At 48.3% G+C, this 16,960-nt stretch overlaps 1 protein-coding gene across 1 annotated transcript in view; it reads right to left on the reverse strand.

The window, feature by feature from the left end:
* Positions 1-10,653: 10,653 nt before the first annotated feature.
* The window catches only part of LOC130277531 (vomeronasal type-2 receptor 26-like), a 29,476-nt gene continuing 23,169 nt past the window's right edge, over positions 10,654-16,960 (reverse strand). The window contains exon 6 of the mRNA XM_056528208.1: positions 10,654-11,552. Within this exon, the coding sequence (XP_056384183.1) occupies positions 10,654-11,552 (899 nt within the window). The remainder of the gene's footprint in view (positions 11,553-16,960) is intronic.

The following is a 16,960-nucleotide window of genomic DNA, read 5'->3' on the forward strand; positions in this document are numbered from 1 at the left end:
CTCCCCTCTCTCTCTTCTCTTCTCCTCTCTTCTCCCCCCCTCTCTCTCTCTCTCTCTCTCTCTCTCTCTCTCTCTCTCTCTTCTCCCCTCTCTCTCTTCTCCTCTCCTCTCTTCTCCCCTCTCTTCTCCCCCTCTCTTCTCCCCTCTCTCTCTCTCTCTTCTCCCCCCTCTCTCTTCTCCCCTCTCTCTCTTCTCCCCTCTCTTCTCCCCCCTCTCTTCTCCTCTCTCTCTCTTCTCCCCTCTCTCTTCTCCTCTCCTCTCTCTTCTCCCCCCCTCTCTCTCTCTCTTCTCCCCTCTCCTCTCTCTCTCTCTTCTCCCCTCTCTCTCTTCTCCTCTCCTCTCTTCTCCCCTCTCTTCTCCCCCTCTCTCTCACTCTCTCTCTTCTCCCCTCTCTCTCTTCTCCTCTCCTCTCTTCTCCCCTCTCTTCTCCCCCTCTCTCTCACTCTCTCTCTTCTCCCCTCTCTCTCTTCTCCTCTCCTCTCTTCTCCCCTCTCTTCTCCCCCTCTCTCTCACTCTCTCTCTTCTCCCCTCTCTCTCTTCTCCTCTCCTCTCTTCTCCCCTCTCTTCTCCCCCTCTCTCTCACTCTCTATCTTCTCCTCTCCTCTCTCTTCTCCCCTCTCTCTCTCTCTCTCTCTCTCTTCTCCCCTCTCTCTCTTCTCCTCTCCTCTCTTCTCCCCCCTCTCTCTCTCTCTTCTCCCCTCTCTCTCTTCTCCTCTCCTCTCTTCTCCCCCCCCTCTCTCTCTCTTCTCCCCTCTCTCTCTTCTCCTCTCCTCTCTTCTCCTCTCTCTCTCTCTCTCTCTCTCTTCTCCCCCCTCTCTCTCTCTCTTCTCCCCTCTCTTCTCCCCCCTCTCTTCTCCTCTCTCTCTTCCTCTTCTCCTCTCTCCTCCTCTCTCTCTCTTCTCCCCTCTCTCTCTCTTCTCCCCTCTCTCTCTCTCTCTCTCTTCCTTCCTTTTCTCCTCTCTCCTCCTCCCTCTCTCTCTTCTCCCTTCTCTCTCTCTCTCTCTTCTCCCCTCTCTCTCTTCTCCTCTCTTCTCCCCCCCTCTCTCTCTCTCTTCTCCCCTCTCTCTCTTCTCCTCTCCTCTCTTCTCCCCCCTCTCTCTCTCTCTCTCTCCTCTCCCCTCTCTCTCTTCTCCTCTCCTCTCTTCTCCCCCTCTCTCTCTCTCTTCTCCCCTCTCTCTCTTCTCCCCTCTCTTCTCCCCCTCTCTTCTCCTCTCTCTCTCTCTCTTCTCCTCTCTCTCTTCCTCTTCTCCCCTCTCTCTCCTCCTCCCTCTCTCTTCTCCCCTCTCTTCTCCCCCTCTCTTCTCCCAACTCTCTTCTCCCCTCTCTCTCTCTCTCTCTCTCTTCTCCCCTCTCTTCTCCCCCCTCTCTTCTCCCCCCTCTCTCTCTCTCTCTCTCTCCCCTCCCCTCTCTCTCTGACCATAATATTCTGCCCAGATAATATTGTATCTAATGGAACGTAATAAATTCTAGACATAAGAATTAACGTAAATGCCCAAAACTCCCAGCACGGCGGTAAACTTCATCTGACGCCGCAGATCGGACGGTTATGGAGGAGACATCTAGCTAAGAGTTCTGGAATTAGACGGTAACATTCTACAGCCTCGGAGTCATCACCACATTGGAGACACGTCCATCCATTACATTGGTTCTCCGACCGTAGCTTCATGGTGGATCCGTTTCTTTCCTTTGATGTTCCAGGACGAGCGGTGGAAGAACATGAAGGATCCCTCAACCATCTGCATAACTCCATCTCATGAGGTCATCCGGCCTCCGTATATCAGTGATTGAGTTTACATGGCAAAGAAGCAGGATGCCGAGGAGGATCTAAACTCAGAGTGGGAGCCGTGTACCTTGTGGACTATAGAAATATTCTCTCTCTCTCTCTCTCTTCTCCCCTCTCTCTCTTCTCCTCTCCTCTCTTCTCCTCTCTCTCTTCTCCCCCCTCTTCTCCCCCCCTCTCTCTCTTCTCCCCTCTCTTCTCCCCCTCTCTTCTCCTCTCTCTCTCTCTTCTCCTCTCTCTTCCTCTTCTCCCCTCTCTCTCCTCCTCCCTCTCTCTTCTCCCCCTCTCTTCTCCCCCTCCTCTTCTCCCCCCTCTCTTCTCCCCCCTCTCTTCTCCCCATTCTCTCTCTCTCTCTCTTCTCCCCCCTCTCTCTCTCTCTCTTCTCCCCTCTCTCTCTTCTCTTCTCCTCTCTTCTCCCTCTCTCTCTCTCTCTCTCTCTCTCTCTCTCTCTCTCTCTCTCTCTCTCTCTTCTCCCCTCTCTCTCTTCTCCTCTCCTCTCTTCTCCCCTCTCTTCTCCCCCTCTCTTCTCCCCTCTCTCTCTCTCTCTTCTCCCCCCTCTCTCTTCTCCCCTCTCTCTCTTCTCCCCCCTCTCTCTTCTCCTCTCTCTCTCTTCTCCCCTCTCTCTTCTCCTCTCCTCTCTCTTCTCCCCCCCTCTCTCTCTCTCTTCTCCCCTCTCCTCTCTCTCTCTCTTCTCCCCTCTCTCTCTTCTCCCCTCTCTTCTCCCCTCTCTTCTCCCCCTCTCTCTCACTCTCTCTCTTCTCCCCTCTCTCTCTTCTCCTCTCCTCTCTCTTCTCCCCTCTCTCTCTCTCTCTCTCTCTCTTCTCCCCTCTCTCTCTTCTCCTCTCCTCTCTTCTCCCCCCTCTCTCTCTCTCTTCTCCCCTCTCTCTCTTCTCCTCTCTTCTCCTCTCTCTCTCTCTCTTCTCCCCCCTCTCTCTCTCTCTTCTCCCCTCTCTTCTCCCCCCTCTCTTCTCCTCTCTCTCTCTTCTCCTCTCTCTCTTCCTCTTCTCCTCTCTCCTCCTCTCTCTCTCTTCTCCCCTCTCTCTCTCTTCTCCCCTCTCTCTCTCTCTCTCTCTCTCTCTCTTCCTTTTCTCCTCTCTCCTCCTCCCTCTCTCTCTTCTCCCTTCTCTCTCTCTTCTCCCCTCTCTCTCTTCTCCTCTCCTCTCTTCTCCCCCTCTCTCTCTCTCTTCTCCCCTCTCTCTCTTCTCCTCACTTCTCCCCTCTCTTCTCCCCCCTCTCTTCTCCCCCCTCTCTCTCTCTCTCTCTCTCTCTCTCTCTCTCTCTCTCTCTCTCTCTCTCTCTCTCTCTCCCCTCCCCTCTCTCTCTGACCATAATATTCTGCCCAGATAATATTGTATCTAATGGAACGTAATAAATTCTAGACATAAGAATTAACGTAAATGCCCAAAACTCCCAGCACGGCGGTAAACTTCAGCTGACGCCGCAGATCGGACGGTTATGGAGGAGACATCTAGCTAAGAGTTCTGGAATTAGACGGTAACATTCTACAGCCTCGGAGTCATCACCACATTGGAGACACGTCCATCCATTACATGGGTTCTCCGATCATGGTGGATCCGTTTCTTTCCTTTGATGTTCCAGGACGAGCGGTGGAAGAACATGAAGGATCCCTCAACCATCTGCATAACTCCATCTCATGAGGTCATCCGGCCTCCGTATATCAGTGATTGAGTTTACATGGCAAAGAAGCAGGATGCCGAGGAGGATCTAAACTCAGAGTGGGAGCCGTGTACCTTGTGGACTATAGAAATATTCTACACAATACTGATAGAGGTGCCGAATTCTATAAGGCAGTGCTCTCCAAACTGTGACCCTCTGGATGTTGCAAGAAGTTTTCTTCTTTACTGGTGGGACCAGAAAGTTCAGCATTATTCCCACTATGGCTGACTCTGGCTTTCACTTCAAGGACAGTAGAAAGAGGAGCTCTGAAGTTCAAACTGCTGACAGTTGTTGTGAAAATAATGTAGCTGAAAGTCTGCCCAGGAGGAAGAGACTGCACATAGTGACTGCACAGGAGGAAGAGACTGCACACAGTGACTGCACAGGAGGAAGAGACTGCACACAGTGACTGCACAGGAGGAAGAGACTGCACACAGTGACTGCACAGGAGGAAGAGACTGCACACAGTGACTGTACAGGAGGAAGAGACTGCACAGGAGGAGGAGACTGCACATAGTGACTGCACAGGAGGAAGAGACTGCACACAGTGACTGCAAAAGAGGAGGAGACTGCACACAGTGACTGTACAGGAGGAAGAGACTGCACACACTGACTGTACAGGAGGAAGAGACTGCACATAGTGACTGGACAGGAGGAAGAGAATGCACACAGTGACTGTACAGGAGGAAGAGACTGCACACACTGATTGTACAGGAGGAAGAGACTGCACACAGTGACTGCACAAAAGGAAGAGACTGAACACAGTGATTGCACACAGAGACTGCACACAGTGACTTCACAGGAGGAAGAGACCGCATACAGTTACTGCACAGGAGATAGAGATTGCACACAGTGACTGCACAGGAGGAAGAGACCGCACACAGTGACTGCACAGGAGATAGAGACTGCACACAGTGACTACACAGGAGGAAGAGACTACACAGTGACTTCACAGGGGGAAGAGACTGCACAGAGTGACTGCACAGGAGGAAGAGACTGCACACGGTGATTTCACAGGAGGAAGAGACTGCACACAGTGACTGCACAGGAGGAAGAGACTGCACAGGAGGAAGAGACTGCACACAGTGACTGCACAGTAGGAAGAGACTGCACACAGTGACTGCACAGGAGGAAGAGACTGTACACAGTGACTGCACAGTAGGAAGAGACTGTACACAGTGACTGCACAGTAGGAAGAGACTGCACACAGTGACTGCACAGGAGGAAGAGACTGCACATGAAGAAGAAACTCCACACAGTGACCACATATGAGGAAGAGACTGTACAGGAGATAGAGACTGCACAGGAGGACAAGACTGCATATAGTGACTGCACATAGTGACTGCACAGGAGGAAGAGGCTGCACACAGTGACTGCACAGGAAGAAGAGACTGCACACAGTGGCTGCACAGGAGGAAGAGACTGTACACAGTGACTAGGAGGAAGAGACTGCACAGGAGGAAGAAACTGCACACAATGACTGCCCAGGAGGAAGTGTTATATACTTTGTTTTGGGGTCCATAAGCTTCAAGTTAAGTCTGTGAGGGGCCGGGAGGAGATGTCTCCACTCATGTATCTAGGATGTTGGTAGATGAGGAAAACTCAATGTGATAGACGCCATTTCCACATTTTTTTGCGGTTAAGCTCTACTAGGATCCACAGGTGGAGGGTTTGTATCCATGAGTCTCTTTATATTTGACTTGTTTAGAAGAGAACCATGTAAACGTGACCACAAGAGTCCCCGGAGGCCGAGAACCGCGAGCGGAGCCCAAAGTGATGTCATTGCTCGTGTCCCGATTTGGGAGCGGGGACAGTTATGTTGTATGAGAAGGACAGAGCTTTGTCATCTCTGCTCAGCGTGACTGGACAAGAAGCTGCAGGAATGTACATATGGGGAGCGGTGACTCAGACGCACATGTTGTCTATGAGGAATGTGGCCCTGGCGATCACATAATGGCACTGGGCACCGGCCAAGACAAACACAAAGCGCAAGTCAATGCGTTCAGTATGAGGAGAGGATCAGAGCGGCCAAATGATCGTACAGGGAATCGCTGGAGAAGAGGAGGAAGCATCTGAAGATACAAATGTTGTAACAAGCCTGTTATGTAAGAGATGCGCTAATCTCTAACATATCCGAGGAGAGGAGGAGGAGGAGAAGAGAGGAGGAGGAGGAGAAGAGAGGAGGAGGAGGAGAAGAGAGGAGGAGGAGGAGAGGAGGAAGCATCTGAAGATACAAATGTTGTAACAAGCCTGTTATGTAAGAGATGCGCTAATCTCTAACATATCCGAGGAGAGGAGAGGAGGAGAAGGAGGAGAAGAGAGGAGGACAGGAGAGGAGGAAGCATCTGAAGATACAAATGTTGTAACAAGCCTGTTATGTAAGAGATGCGCTAATCTCTAACATATTCGAGGAGAGGAGAGGAGGAGGAGGAGGAGAAGAGAGGAGGAGGAGGAGAAGAGAGGAGGAGGAGGAGAAGAGAGGAGGACAGGAGAGGAGGAAGCATCTGAAGATACAAATGTTGTAACAAGCCTGTTATGTAAGAGATGCGCTAATCCCTAACATATCCGAGGAGAGGAGGAGGAGAAGATAGGATAGGAGAGGAGGACAGGAGGAGAGTAAGAGGAGAAGAGAGGAGATGAGGAGGAGGAGGAGGAGATAGGAGAGGAGGACAGGAGAGCAGAGGAGGACAGGAGAGAAGGAGAATGCAGGAGAGGAGGAGAAGAGAGGAGAGGAGTGGAGGACAGAAGCAGATGAGGAGGAGAAGACAAGAGAGGAGGACAGAAGAGGAGGACAGGAGGAGAGGAGGAGAAGAAGATAAGAAGATAGGAGAGAAGGACAAAAGAGGAGGAGAGGAGGACAGAAGAGGAGGAGGAGGAGAAGATAGGAGAGGAGGAGAAGACAGGAGAGGAGTAGGAGAGGAGGAGAGGAGAAGACGAGAGGAGGACAGAAGAGGAGGACAGGAGGAGAGGAGGAGAAGAAGATAGGAGAGGAGGAGGAGAAGATAGGAGAGGAGGACAGAAGAGGAGGAGAGGAGGAGAAGACAGGAGAGGAGGACAGGAGAGGAGTAGGAGAGGAGGAGAGGACATGAGAGGAGAAGAGAAGACAGGAGAGGAGAGGAAAGAGGAGGAGGAGGAGGAGAAGAGGAGGAAAAGAGAAGACAGGAGAGGAGAGAAGAGGACAAGAGAGGAGGGGAGGAGAGCAGAGGACCCAGCACAAAATGTGAGGAACCAATGGACAAATCTGAGCTCAACATGTATATAGAAACAGAAAAACCATCAGAGAACTGAATATACAAAGGGGAATGTAAAGAATGAAAACATAAGAATATAGTCACTGTATATATACATTACTGATCCTGTACTGATCCTGAGTTACATCCTGTATTATACTCCAGAGCTGCACTCACTATTCTGCTGGTGAGGTCACTGTGTACATACATTACATTACTTATCCTGTACTGATCCTGAGTTATATCCTGTATTATACCCCAGAGCTGTACTCACTATTCTGCTGGTGAGGTCACTGTGTACATACATTACATTACTTATCCTGTACTGATCCTGAGTTATATCCTGTATTATACTCCAGAGCTGTACTCACTATTCTGCTGGTGAGGTCACTGTGTACATATATTACATTACTTATCCTGTACTGATCCGGAGTTATATCCTGTATTATACTCCAGAGCTGTACTCACTATTCTGCTGGTGAGGTCACTGTGTACATATATTACATTACTTATCCTGTACTGATCCGGAGTTATATCCTGTATTATACTCCAGAGCTGTACTCACTATTCTGCTGGTGAGGTCACTGTGTACATACATTGCATTACTTATCCTATACTGATCCTGAGTTATATCCTGTATTATACTCCAGAGCTGTACTCACTATTCTGCTGGTGAGATCACTGTGTACATACATTACATTACTTATCCTGTACTGATCCTGAGTTATATCCAGTATTATACCCCAGAGCTGTACTCACTATTCTGCTGGTGAGGTCACTGTGTACATACATTACATTACTTATCCTGTACTGATCCGGAGTTATATCCTGTATTATACTCCAGAGGCGTACTCACTATTCTGCTGGTGAGGTCACTGTGTACATACATTACATTACTTATCCTGTACTGATCCTGAGTTATTTATATATTTACACCTTATATAGAATATGATTGAAATGAAATCTACCCCCTCTAGTGGCCACAAGTAGAACTGCAACCTCGGCTGTTGCAAAACTACAAATTGCATCATGCTCCCACAGCCTTCAGCTCTCCAGGCATGATGGGAGTTGTAGTTCTTTTGCAAAAGCTACAGAGCCACCAGTGGTTGGGCAACACTGCTCTTATGGATGATGATCCTTCCTATCGGGGGTCGAGGAATGAAGTGTTCAGCTATTTTAATGGACATTTATCAGGCGACGTCTGCGGACGGATAAGTGCCGGCAAATCGGCCAATGTGACAAAACAGTGCAGCGACACCTCAGCTCTGATAAGGACACCATGCTGGCCAAGGGCAATGACAGAGATAGGAATAAAGAGGTGGGGTGTGTAGCTGTAGCTTAGGGTGCTCCAACTCATGGCCCCACTGCTGTTTGCAAAACTACAACTCCCATCATGCCCAGACAGCCTCCGGCTGTCTGGGCATGATGGGAGTTGCAGTTTTACAACAGCCAGTGATCCAGGACATGGTAGTTGGGGTCTCTTGGGCCTATTTTCCATTTGGGGGGGGGGGTTGCAAGAAGATACTAGTTGTTCCCAGCCGTGACGTTTTCTAACACATCATTGAAAACTCTTCAGGTCTTAATATTTTTATATTTTTTTATTGTTTTCTTTTTTTTTTTTTTTTTCTGCTCGGCTCCTAAGGATTCGAAACCTTTAACATTTTAATTGTTTTGATACGTTTCGACCTTATAATAATAGCTTTTTTTGTTTGTATTAAAATGGTGCAAAATCAGGTTCAAACAACCATATCTGTAATAATATGTAGAATGTTGAAAAGTAGTCAATAAAAAATAAACAAATATATAAATAAAAATAATGTAAAATGAAATTAATAAATAAAAATAATGTGTTGCAATGCTGACATCTAGTGGTGACACGCCAGTACAGTAGACTGCGAGTCATAATGCAGTGCTACACTGCCACCTGGTGGATAATTGTGGAAACGCACAATGTGTATCCTGCGTATCGCATTCTGTAAGGTGCACGACGGAGATAAATCTATCGTGTTCTGCCCAGACCAATGACAGAGGTTATGCTGCTGTATACAGTGCTGGGAAAAAAGTAATTGCCTCCCTCCCTCTCCCTTTTAACCCCTTAAGGACTCAGTTATTTTTTTTTGCACTTTCGTTTTTTCCACCTCACCTTCTAAAAATCATAACTCTCTCATTTTTGCACCTACAGACCCATATGAGGGTTTGATTTTTGTGCCACCAATTTTACATTGTTGTGATATCACTCATTTAACCCCATAATCTTTGGTGATACAACAAAAAAAAAAATATTTGTGAGAGGAAATTTAACCCCCCCGCCCGCCATTTTGTACGTTTTGGTCGGCTTCTGACTCTACGCAGTGCACTGTAGGTCCACACGGTCGGTACTATACAGGGAGCTGCCATGGCCATCCTCCGCTGTGTGCTGAGCAATACTGGCCGGTATTTGTCAGCGCACCAGCGTACCCACGCACAACCCCTGGGGGTACACCTACCGCTGGTTAAGATTCACCCCTTAACGACAATGGACGTAAATGTACGTCATGGACACGTGGTAATTAACGCTCCATGACGTACATTTACACAATCGCCAGCACCGGAGCGGGTTGCTGCTGCAGTTGCTGTTGTTGCTGCTGGGCGGCAAGAAGCTGTTGCCTCATGGCCGACAATTGATTTAGTTGCTGCAGTAGTAATTAAACGCCAAACACAACTTTCTTGCTTTTTCCAGTTGCTTTAGTGAATATCTTGCATAAATTCACAATGTCTTCAGCAAATATTGCAAAAAGTAGAAATTACAAAATATATAAAAAATTAATCCCCCAAGGTGCACCTTCTGCGGACGCGGTAGACATTCTTCGAGCTGCAGGAAATTTTCATCCCATGGCCGGGCTCCCTTTAGCCGGACAACCTTCCTCTCACGAAGGGGAACAGACTGGAGCTTGAATCGACACGTTACGTCAAGGCCACCTATTTAGAGTGGGTCCCTAACCCAACACTGGCGTGTCGCCGGGCGGCGGCCACCACCACGGCTACACCATGCCCACAGGGGGAGCGACCGTGTGGACAGGCAGCCCCACTGCCGCCCGACCAAGCCCCTGGTCCGGGCCGCACCACCCCACAGACAAAGCATCACAGAAACAATGACCGCCACCGAGCACCACACCAGTGTGAACCCTACCATGTGCTCCCTGCCAGAGGATTGGAGAATGTCGGAGGAAACCCTTATGCCGTCTCCTGCTCATTAAAAAGGCCCGGGCCGAATGGGTGGAGCGGAGCGCTGGCCATGGAAGGGGAGAGACTACACATTTTTGTTTTACAATATCATATTCACCTGCATTTTTTTTTATCTATTTCATATTTATATTGTTGAATTAATAAATTGTACATCTATTTTTGCATATTTTATTGTTGGCGTTTAATTTATTTATGCAAATTAATCTTAACCAATACATTTGCATATTTTTATAATAACTGCATATTATTTTATGATATTGCAAAATGTACAGCTTATGGGTCGTCATGGTTTATGACATATTCCCCCCCCCCTCCCCCCTTCTTGAGAGTAGATAGCTACTGCTAAGGAGTCTATAATAAGTATTAAAGGGGTACAAACTGTTCCGAACGCTGGAGCCGGTGCCGGGAGCTCTTGGCGTCATAGCCCCGCCCCCTCAATGCAAGTCTATGGGAGGGGGCGTGACACGCCCCCTCCCATAGACTCGCATTGAAGGGGCGGGCATACGACATCATGAGGGGGCGGGGCTATGACATCATGAGCTCCGGTGGCCGGCTCCAGTGTTCGGAACAGTTTGTTCCAAACGTTGAGCAGCAGAGTACCCCTTTAATGATACGACTGATGGGGGTGGGGGGGGGAGTCCTCTTTCTATTAGTGACAGTAAAAGAAATGGATAAATAGACATGATAAATTCTTATTGTATGCAGGGAATGCCTCCTTTCACACAGTCACACAATCCTTACTCAGCTCTTCAGTATAGAGGATTTTGTGTTCATCTCAGGTCTGTACAGAATGATAAAACATTTGGGGAGAAATATACAACCCAACAGTCCAGTATTAGAGGCCAGGATGGCAAAAATCTCCACGGCCACCATGTATTTGCCTTTGGTGCTGAGATAAGCCGGGATCATGGCTATCCAGACACTGCAGAACACCAGCATGCTGAAGGTGATGTACTTAGCCTCATTGAAACTGTCCGGTAATGTCCTGGCTAAGAAAGCTGTAATAAAACTAACAGCGGCCAGAATCCCCAAATAACCCAGGACGGAGTAGAACCAAAGATCTGACCCTTCATTACACTGAACGACCATCTTCTCCTTATAAGAGTGTGTGTCCAGCTCCTGGAAGGGGGGAGAGAGGGTCACCCAACTCATACAGATGACCCCCTGGACAGAGGAGCAGATCAGGAGCACACAGTTAGGGAGCTTTACTCCAGTCCATGTTCTCCACACACTTCCAGGCTTGGTGGCTTTGAACGCGATGTAAACCGTTATGGTCTTGGCCAACAATGAAGAGATGGATATTGAGAGTAGTATTCCAGTAAAGATCTGACGTATCATACAGGTTCTATCCACAGGACGACCAAGGAACAAGAAGACACAGAGGAAGCTGAGCATGATGGAGACCAGGAGGACAAAGCTCAGGTTCTTGTTATTCGCTTTCACAATTGGGGTTTCCCGATATCTAATGAAAATCCCCAATATTACCGCAGTCAATGTAAGAAGTAACATGGAAGCTGCCAGAACAATGACTGATATCACATCGCCAGACAAAGAGAGAAATTCTACCGGTTTGGAGACACATTGAGTCTGGTTCTCGTTGGGCCACTCGTGGTCTGGACATCTCTTGCAGTATTTACTGTCTAAAGAAAGAAAAATATAATTGAAGAATTTCTTTTACATCACAGTTATTTGAAAGAGACAATAAAAAGCCCATAAATAAATGCAATACCATTACTCTTCTCTTTCTTATATTAGTGCATTATGGGATGTCCTTGCACTATTTATGGAATCACTGGCCTTTGTAAATGATGTGTAATGTATATAATATAATGTATATATAATAATTTGTAGGAGATGTGAATATAGAACATTGTATTATTTGTCTGTAGCTGCAGGGAACAGGAATTTCCCCTGTGTCCCCCCAGCAGCACCATAACGGGGCGTTATCACTGCTGTGAGCTTGTAGAACAACTGAAACTTTAATGAATACAATTTTGTAATTAACTGAAGTCCCTCCCCCTCTAGGTATCCAGGTACAGCTACCTTAAAGGCCAATGAGTTGTTTTTATTTTTTGTCCTTGGGCTACAGGAGATTTTTTTTCCTCCTAATTCAAACCTTGTGTGTTTCTTTTTTAGGTCTGAGATCACATCTCTATGAGACCCCCCTCCTCTCAGCTGAGCCACTCAGCACATTGGATACTTGTTTTGGCTTGAAGACCTTGATGTGGGCAGAGGTGGTAGAATCGGACATTGGGGCGGAGTCTTCGGACTGAAATGGACGTTTGTGCCTGCAGCTCTCCCTCCATGTACGATTCCAGCACTAAACCATCTCTTTATTGCCTTCAATATTGGTAAAATTGTTCGCTATACTCATAGTTAGGGATGAGTGAATCGAATCCGAATTAGTTACGAATTTAAGGAAAAATTTTATTTGTAGATTGCCACGATTCGATTGCACAAATAACTTCATTAAACTCCGTTTAGTGCAGTCCAGGCTCCAGGGCATCTAAAATGGTGGATCCACATGTGTGGACATGGGGCAAGGAATCCTGGGATGGCGAGATGACCCTGAATCACATGCAGCATGCAGCCTATCAGCAGCCAGTCACCCCTGTGATATATAATCAGCAGCCATCTTGCAGCCAGTCACATCAGTGTTCTATTGCAGAGAGAGAGAGAGGGACAGAGAGCAGTGTGTGTTGCACAGAAAAGCTTTTTTACAGCAGCAATTCACCTCAAGCCCAAATCAAGCCTAGAAGCACTGATAGGGAATGGAGTGAGATTGAGATTGAGAGAGAGAGTGAAAGAGTGCAATTTTGGGTGTAGTACACAGCGACTGTGTGCTGCAGCACTGGTGTGTACAACAACTGAAAAGCTAATAGTAGTCAGCCAGTTAGGGTGAGCAGAGCACTAAAAACATATTGTCTTCTATTAAGTGTTACCTGTGCGTACATCTAAATAGTGTACCATTTTGTTCCTGTTAAAGTCTTAAGGGCCTTGATACTGTGAAAGGACAGCCAAAAGTACACACCTGTTGCTGTTCTAGACAAATACTGTTTTAAGCATAGTGAATGTACTGCCCTCATATACACACTAAGTATGTCAGGCAGAGAAGTTCCACAATGTGCACAGAGGAGTGGCAGAGGCCTAAATCCTTCAGGCAGCTGATTAGGGGTGAGTGACAGCAGGAGTCGCAGCGAGAGGCCTGAACTCCCATTATCAGTCAGCGGTCTTGTCTCGACCAGCAGCCCCTCTGCTGTCATCGATTGGTTAACATTGTCATCCACTTCATCACAAGTGACATCTGACACCCCCAGTCGGTGGGTTCCTCAGACACAACCCTCAGTTGGCATGGCCCAGGAGCAGTCCCTGTCCTCCCATTGCCTTTGTCCTATGCTATTCCCACTCCTAGAGAAGTATCTTATGCTGTGGGTTCAGCTCCACTATTCACTGAGGACGATCTAATAGAGGACAGTCAGCAGCTACTGGACAGCCAAGAAGGGGAGGAGACATGGGCCGCTTGCTCCGCTAGGTGTGCAAGTAGTGAAGAGGAGACTGACGTGGGAGGCGGCGTTGCTAACATTCAGGGTCCTGAAGCAGGCACTGTTGAGGAACCTGAGGAGGACATCAGTGTTGATGATGATGAGGCTGATCACAATTGGGAGCCGGGTGCAGAAGGGGCTTCATCATCATCAGGAGAAGAGAGTTGCCGGTTGCCCTTGAGGCAGCAAGGTGGTAGCAGGGTTGGCAATCAGCATGGGGGCAGAAGTGGAAATTCAGGAGCCAAACGTGCCCAGGGGAGACCACCTGCTTCGTGGCAGCCTACCTTCCCGGGAGATAGTGGAACAGGGGTTCCTGGAGATGGCGGCAGTAGCAATCACTTAGGGCGGACTGTTGGGGGAAAATCAGCTACTCGGCGGTGTGGAAGTTTTTCATCAGGCATCCGGAGGCATACAGGATGTGTTGGCAGAAGGAGAAGCGTGGCCAGGATCCCAATGTTGGCACCGCGGCCCTGCGTCAACATATGCAGTGTCACCATAAAGTGGCCTGGGAGAACCGTGGCTCCGATGTAGTGGTCCAGCCTGATGCATCACCCAGTGGCCATCCGCTCCCTCCTTCATCCAGCCAAGGCTCCACCGCCTCAGCCAAAGGGAGATGTGTGTCAAACCCTCCTTCTGTCACTCCTGCTTCTCCTACTGCGAGTCAGTCATTCCGCCAGCAATCCATCGGCATAGCCATGTCCAAGAGACAACAGTATGCGCCCACTCATCCAACGGCGCAGAAGCTGAATGTGCTCCTGTCCAAGTTGCTGGTGTTGCAGTCCCTCCCTTTCCAACTGGTGGACTCTGCACCTTTCAGAAAACTGATGGCTTGTGCCGAGCCGAGGTGGAGAGTCCCAAGCCGTCATTTCTTTGCAAAGAAGGCAGTACCAGCCCTGCACAATTTTGTGGAACAGAAGGTGGGCCAGTCTTTGAGCCTGTTGGTGTATATCAAAGTGCACATCAGGGACAATACATATCTTTTACGGCTCACTAGGTGAATGTGGTTCCTGCACAGCCACAACACCAACTTGGACAGGTCACACCGCTTCCTCCTCCACGCTCTCAGGCCATTGGTTCTGTGACAGTGTGCGACTCCGCCTCCTCATCCTCCACCATTTCCTCAGCCTCCACTGCCCGGACAAGTCTCAGTGCCCCTTCGGCATACCATGTGTGCAGGGCACGGCGATGTCACACAGTTCTTCACATGGTTTGCCTTGGCGAATGGAGTCACACAGGGGAGGAACTGCTAAAAGTCATTCGTAAAGAAATCGGAGCACGGCTTACTCCAAAAAAACTGGAAATGGGAACCATGGTGACTGACAATGGGAAGAACATCTTATCTGCCCTGCAACAAGAAAGACTGAGCCATGCGCCCTGAATGGCACACGTGTTCAATCTGGTTGTGAAGTGAATCCTGAAGTGTTCCCCCATTTGCAATGGGAAGGAAACTTTGCATACACTTCCTCCACTCGTTCACCGCAAAGCACACCCTCCTTGAATTGCAGCGTCGGAAACCATATGCGACACCTCCATATGTTGGACCGACTATACGAACAGAGAAAAGCCATCACCGATTTCTTGATGATCCAAGCAGATAGGAGTACTCCCCTCTGTAACTTTAATGTGAACTTGTGGCAGCTCATACGTGGCACCTGCTGTTTGCTCAGGCCTTTTGAGGAAGCCACATAATTAGTCAGTCGCCAGGATTATGGGATGAATTACGTCATTCCACTGCTTCATTTCCTACAACATGTGTTGGAAACGATGGCTCATCATGGCACTGGAGACTTTTGGGCTCAACTGGGGGAGGGGGGGAGGGGCACAGTGGAGCACAGTTTAGGTTTCGTGAGATGGGGGTTTTTTCTAGTCATCTGACAGGAGAGGAGGAGCAGGAGCAGCCAGAGGAGCTAGATGGTTATGAGGAAGGCGAGGCAGAGGACCCAGACACACCGTGGCCGTATGCAGTGGAGATGGAGGCAGGGAGTCCCTCTGAGTCACTTGCACAAATGGCACGATGCATGCTCACTTGCTTGCGTAGTGACAGCCGAATTGTCACCATTCGGCAGCAGTATGATTTCTGGCTCTCCACCTTATTGGGCCCTCGCTACTAGCACAAAATGGGGGCCTTCTTTACATCCAGTGAGAGGGAGGAATGTAGTTAGTTGGCCGATGCCTATGAATCGGGGGGCCCCCTGTGCTCAACTTCCACTGCCATGGCTGCTGGGGAGGGGTGGCAGGAGCAGTACCAGCTCCATCAGCAGCAGCCTGAGTCTACAGTCACTGATGAGTACCTTTCTTCACTTGCATAGTGAAGCAACTCATCAGCATCATCAGCAGCAGGTAGACATGGAGCAGGACCTGAACCAGCAGGTTGTGGCATACCTTGACATGGCCATGCCAACACACCTTGAAGATCCGCTGGACTTCTGGGCAGCCAAACTTGATTTGTGGCCGCAACTAGCAGAGTTTGCCCTGGAAAAGCTGTCCTGCCCGACCAGTAGTGTGCCATCAAAGCGGTTGTTTAATGCAACGGGGGCCATAGTCACCCCAAGGAGAACTTGTCTGTCCACAAAAAATATGGAGACACTGACCTTTGTGAAGATGAATCAGGGATGGATCAGCCAGGATTTCCACCCACCAATGCCAGATGCCTCAGAGTAAATTGACCATGGTGCCAAACCAACACTTCACAAATATGGATAGTGCCAAACAGATTTAAGGCGCTGCTCCCCAGTTACAAACATTCCTCCGCATCAGACCACAAGTAAGTATTGAGGATATGTATTGGCTAAAACGTAACTTTACTTAGGATAAAATTTATGTACCCAATTTTTTTTTTTAATCAAACTAAAGGAAAGGTGCAAAAAATAAATAAAAAATTAAAACATGCGTCTCCTACACAAGTACTGATGTGATGCAAAGACCTCTAAAAGGTGGGAGGGAACAACATATGGTCCATTTTAACCGATGGGGATAAAATTTTCCCCTGTAAGGCCCTACTCTCGTATTATTAATTCCCTTCTTGGCAAGTGTTACTCACCCTAAAAAGAGCGGCCCCCACACAGGAACCTCTCCCTATTTCCACCTACAAACACTGACATTTACCAGGGTTTGTAGGTGGAAATAGGGAGAGGTTCCTGTGTGGGGGCGCCCTTTTTAGGGTGAGTAACACTTGCCAAGAAGGGAATTAATAATGTGAGAGTAGGATCTTACAGGGGAAGTTTTTATCCCCACTGGTTACAATGAACCATACATTGTTCCCTTCCACCTTTTAGAGGTCTTTGCATCCCACCAATACTTGGTGGTGTAGGTGGCACATGTTTTTTTATACATCTTTCCTTTTGTTTGATTTAAAAAAAATGTTGGGTCCATATATTTTATCCTAAGAATATTATTAAAAGTTAAGTTTTACATAATGCATATCCTCAATACTTACTTGTGCACACTAACACTTTTACAAAAGACACCGTTTTCTTCTGCCTACCTGCCTCAGCTACTATTCTGAT

Source organism: Hyla sarda, chromosome 6 (assembly GCF_029499605.1).
Source record: "Hyla sarda isolate aHylSar1 chromosome 6, aHylSar1.hap1, whole genome shotgun sequence".
In the NCBI taxonomy this organism is placed as follows: Eukaryota; Metazoa; Chordata; class Amphibia; order Anura; family Hylidae; genus Hyla; species Hyla sarda.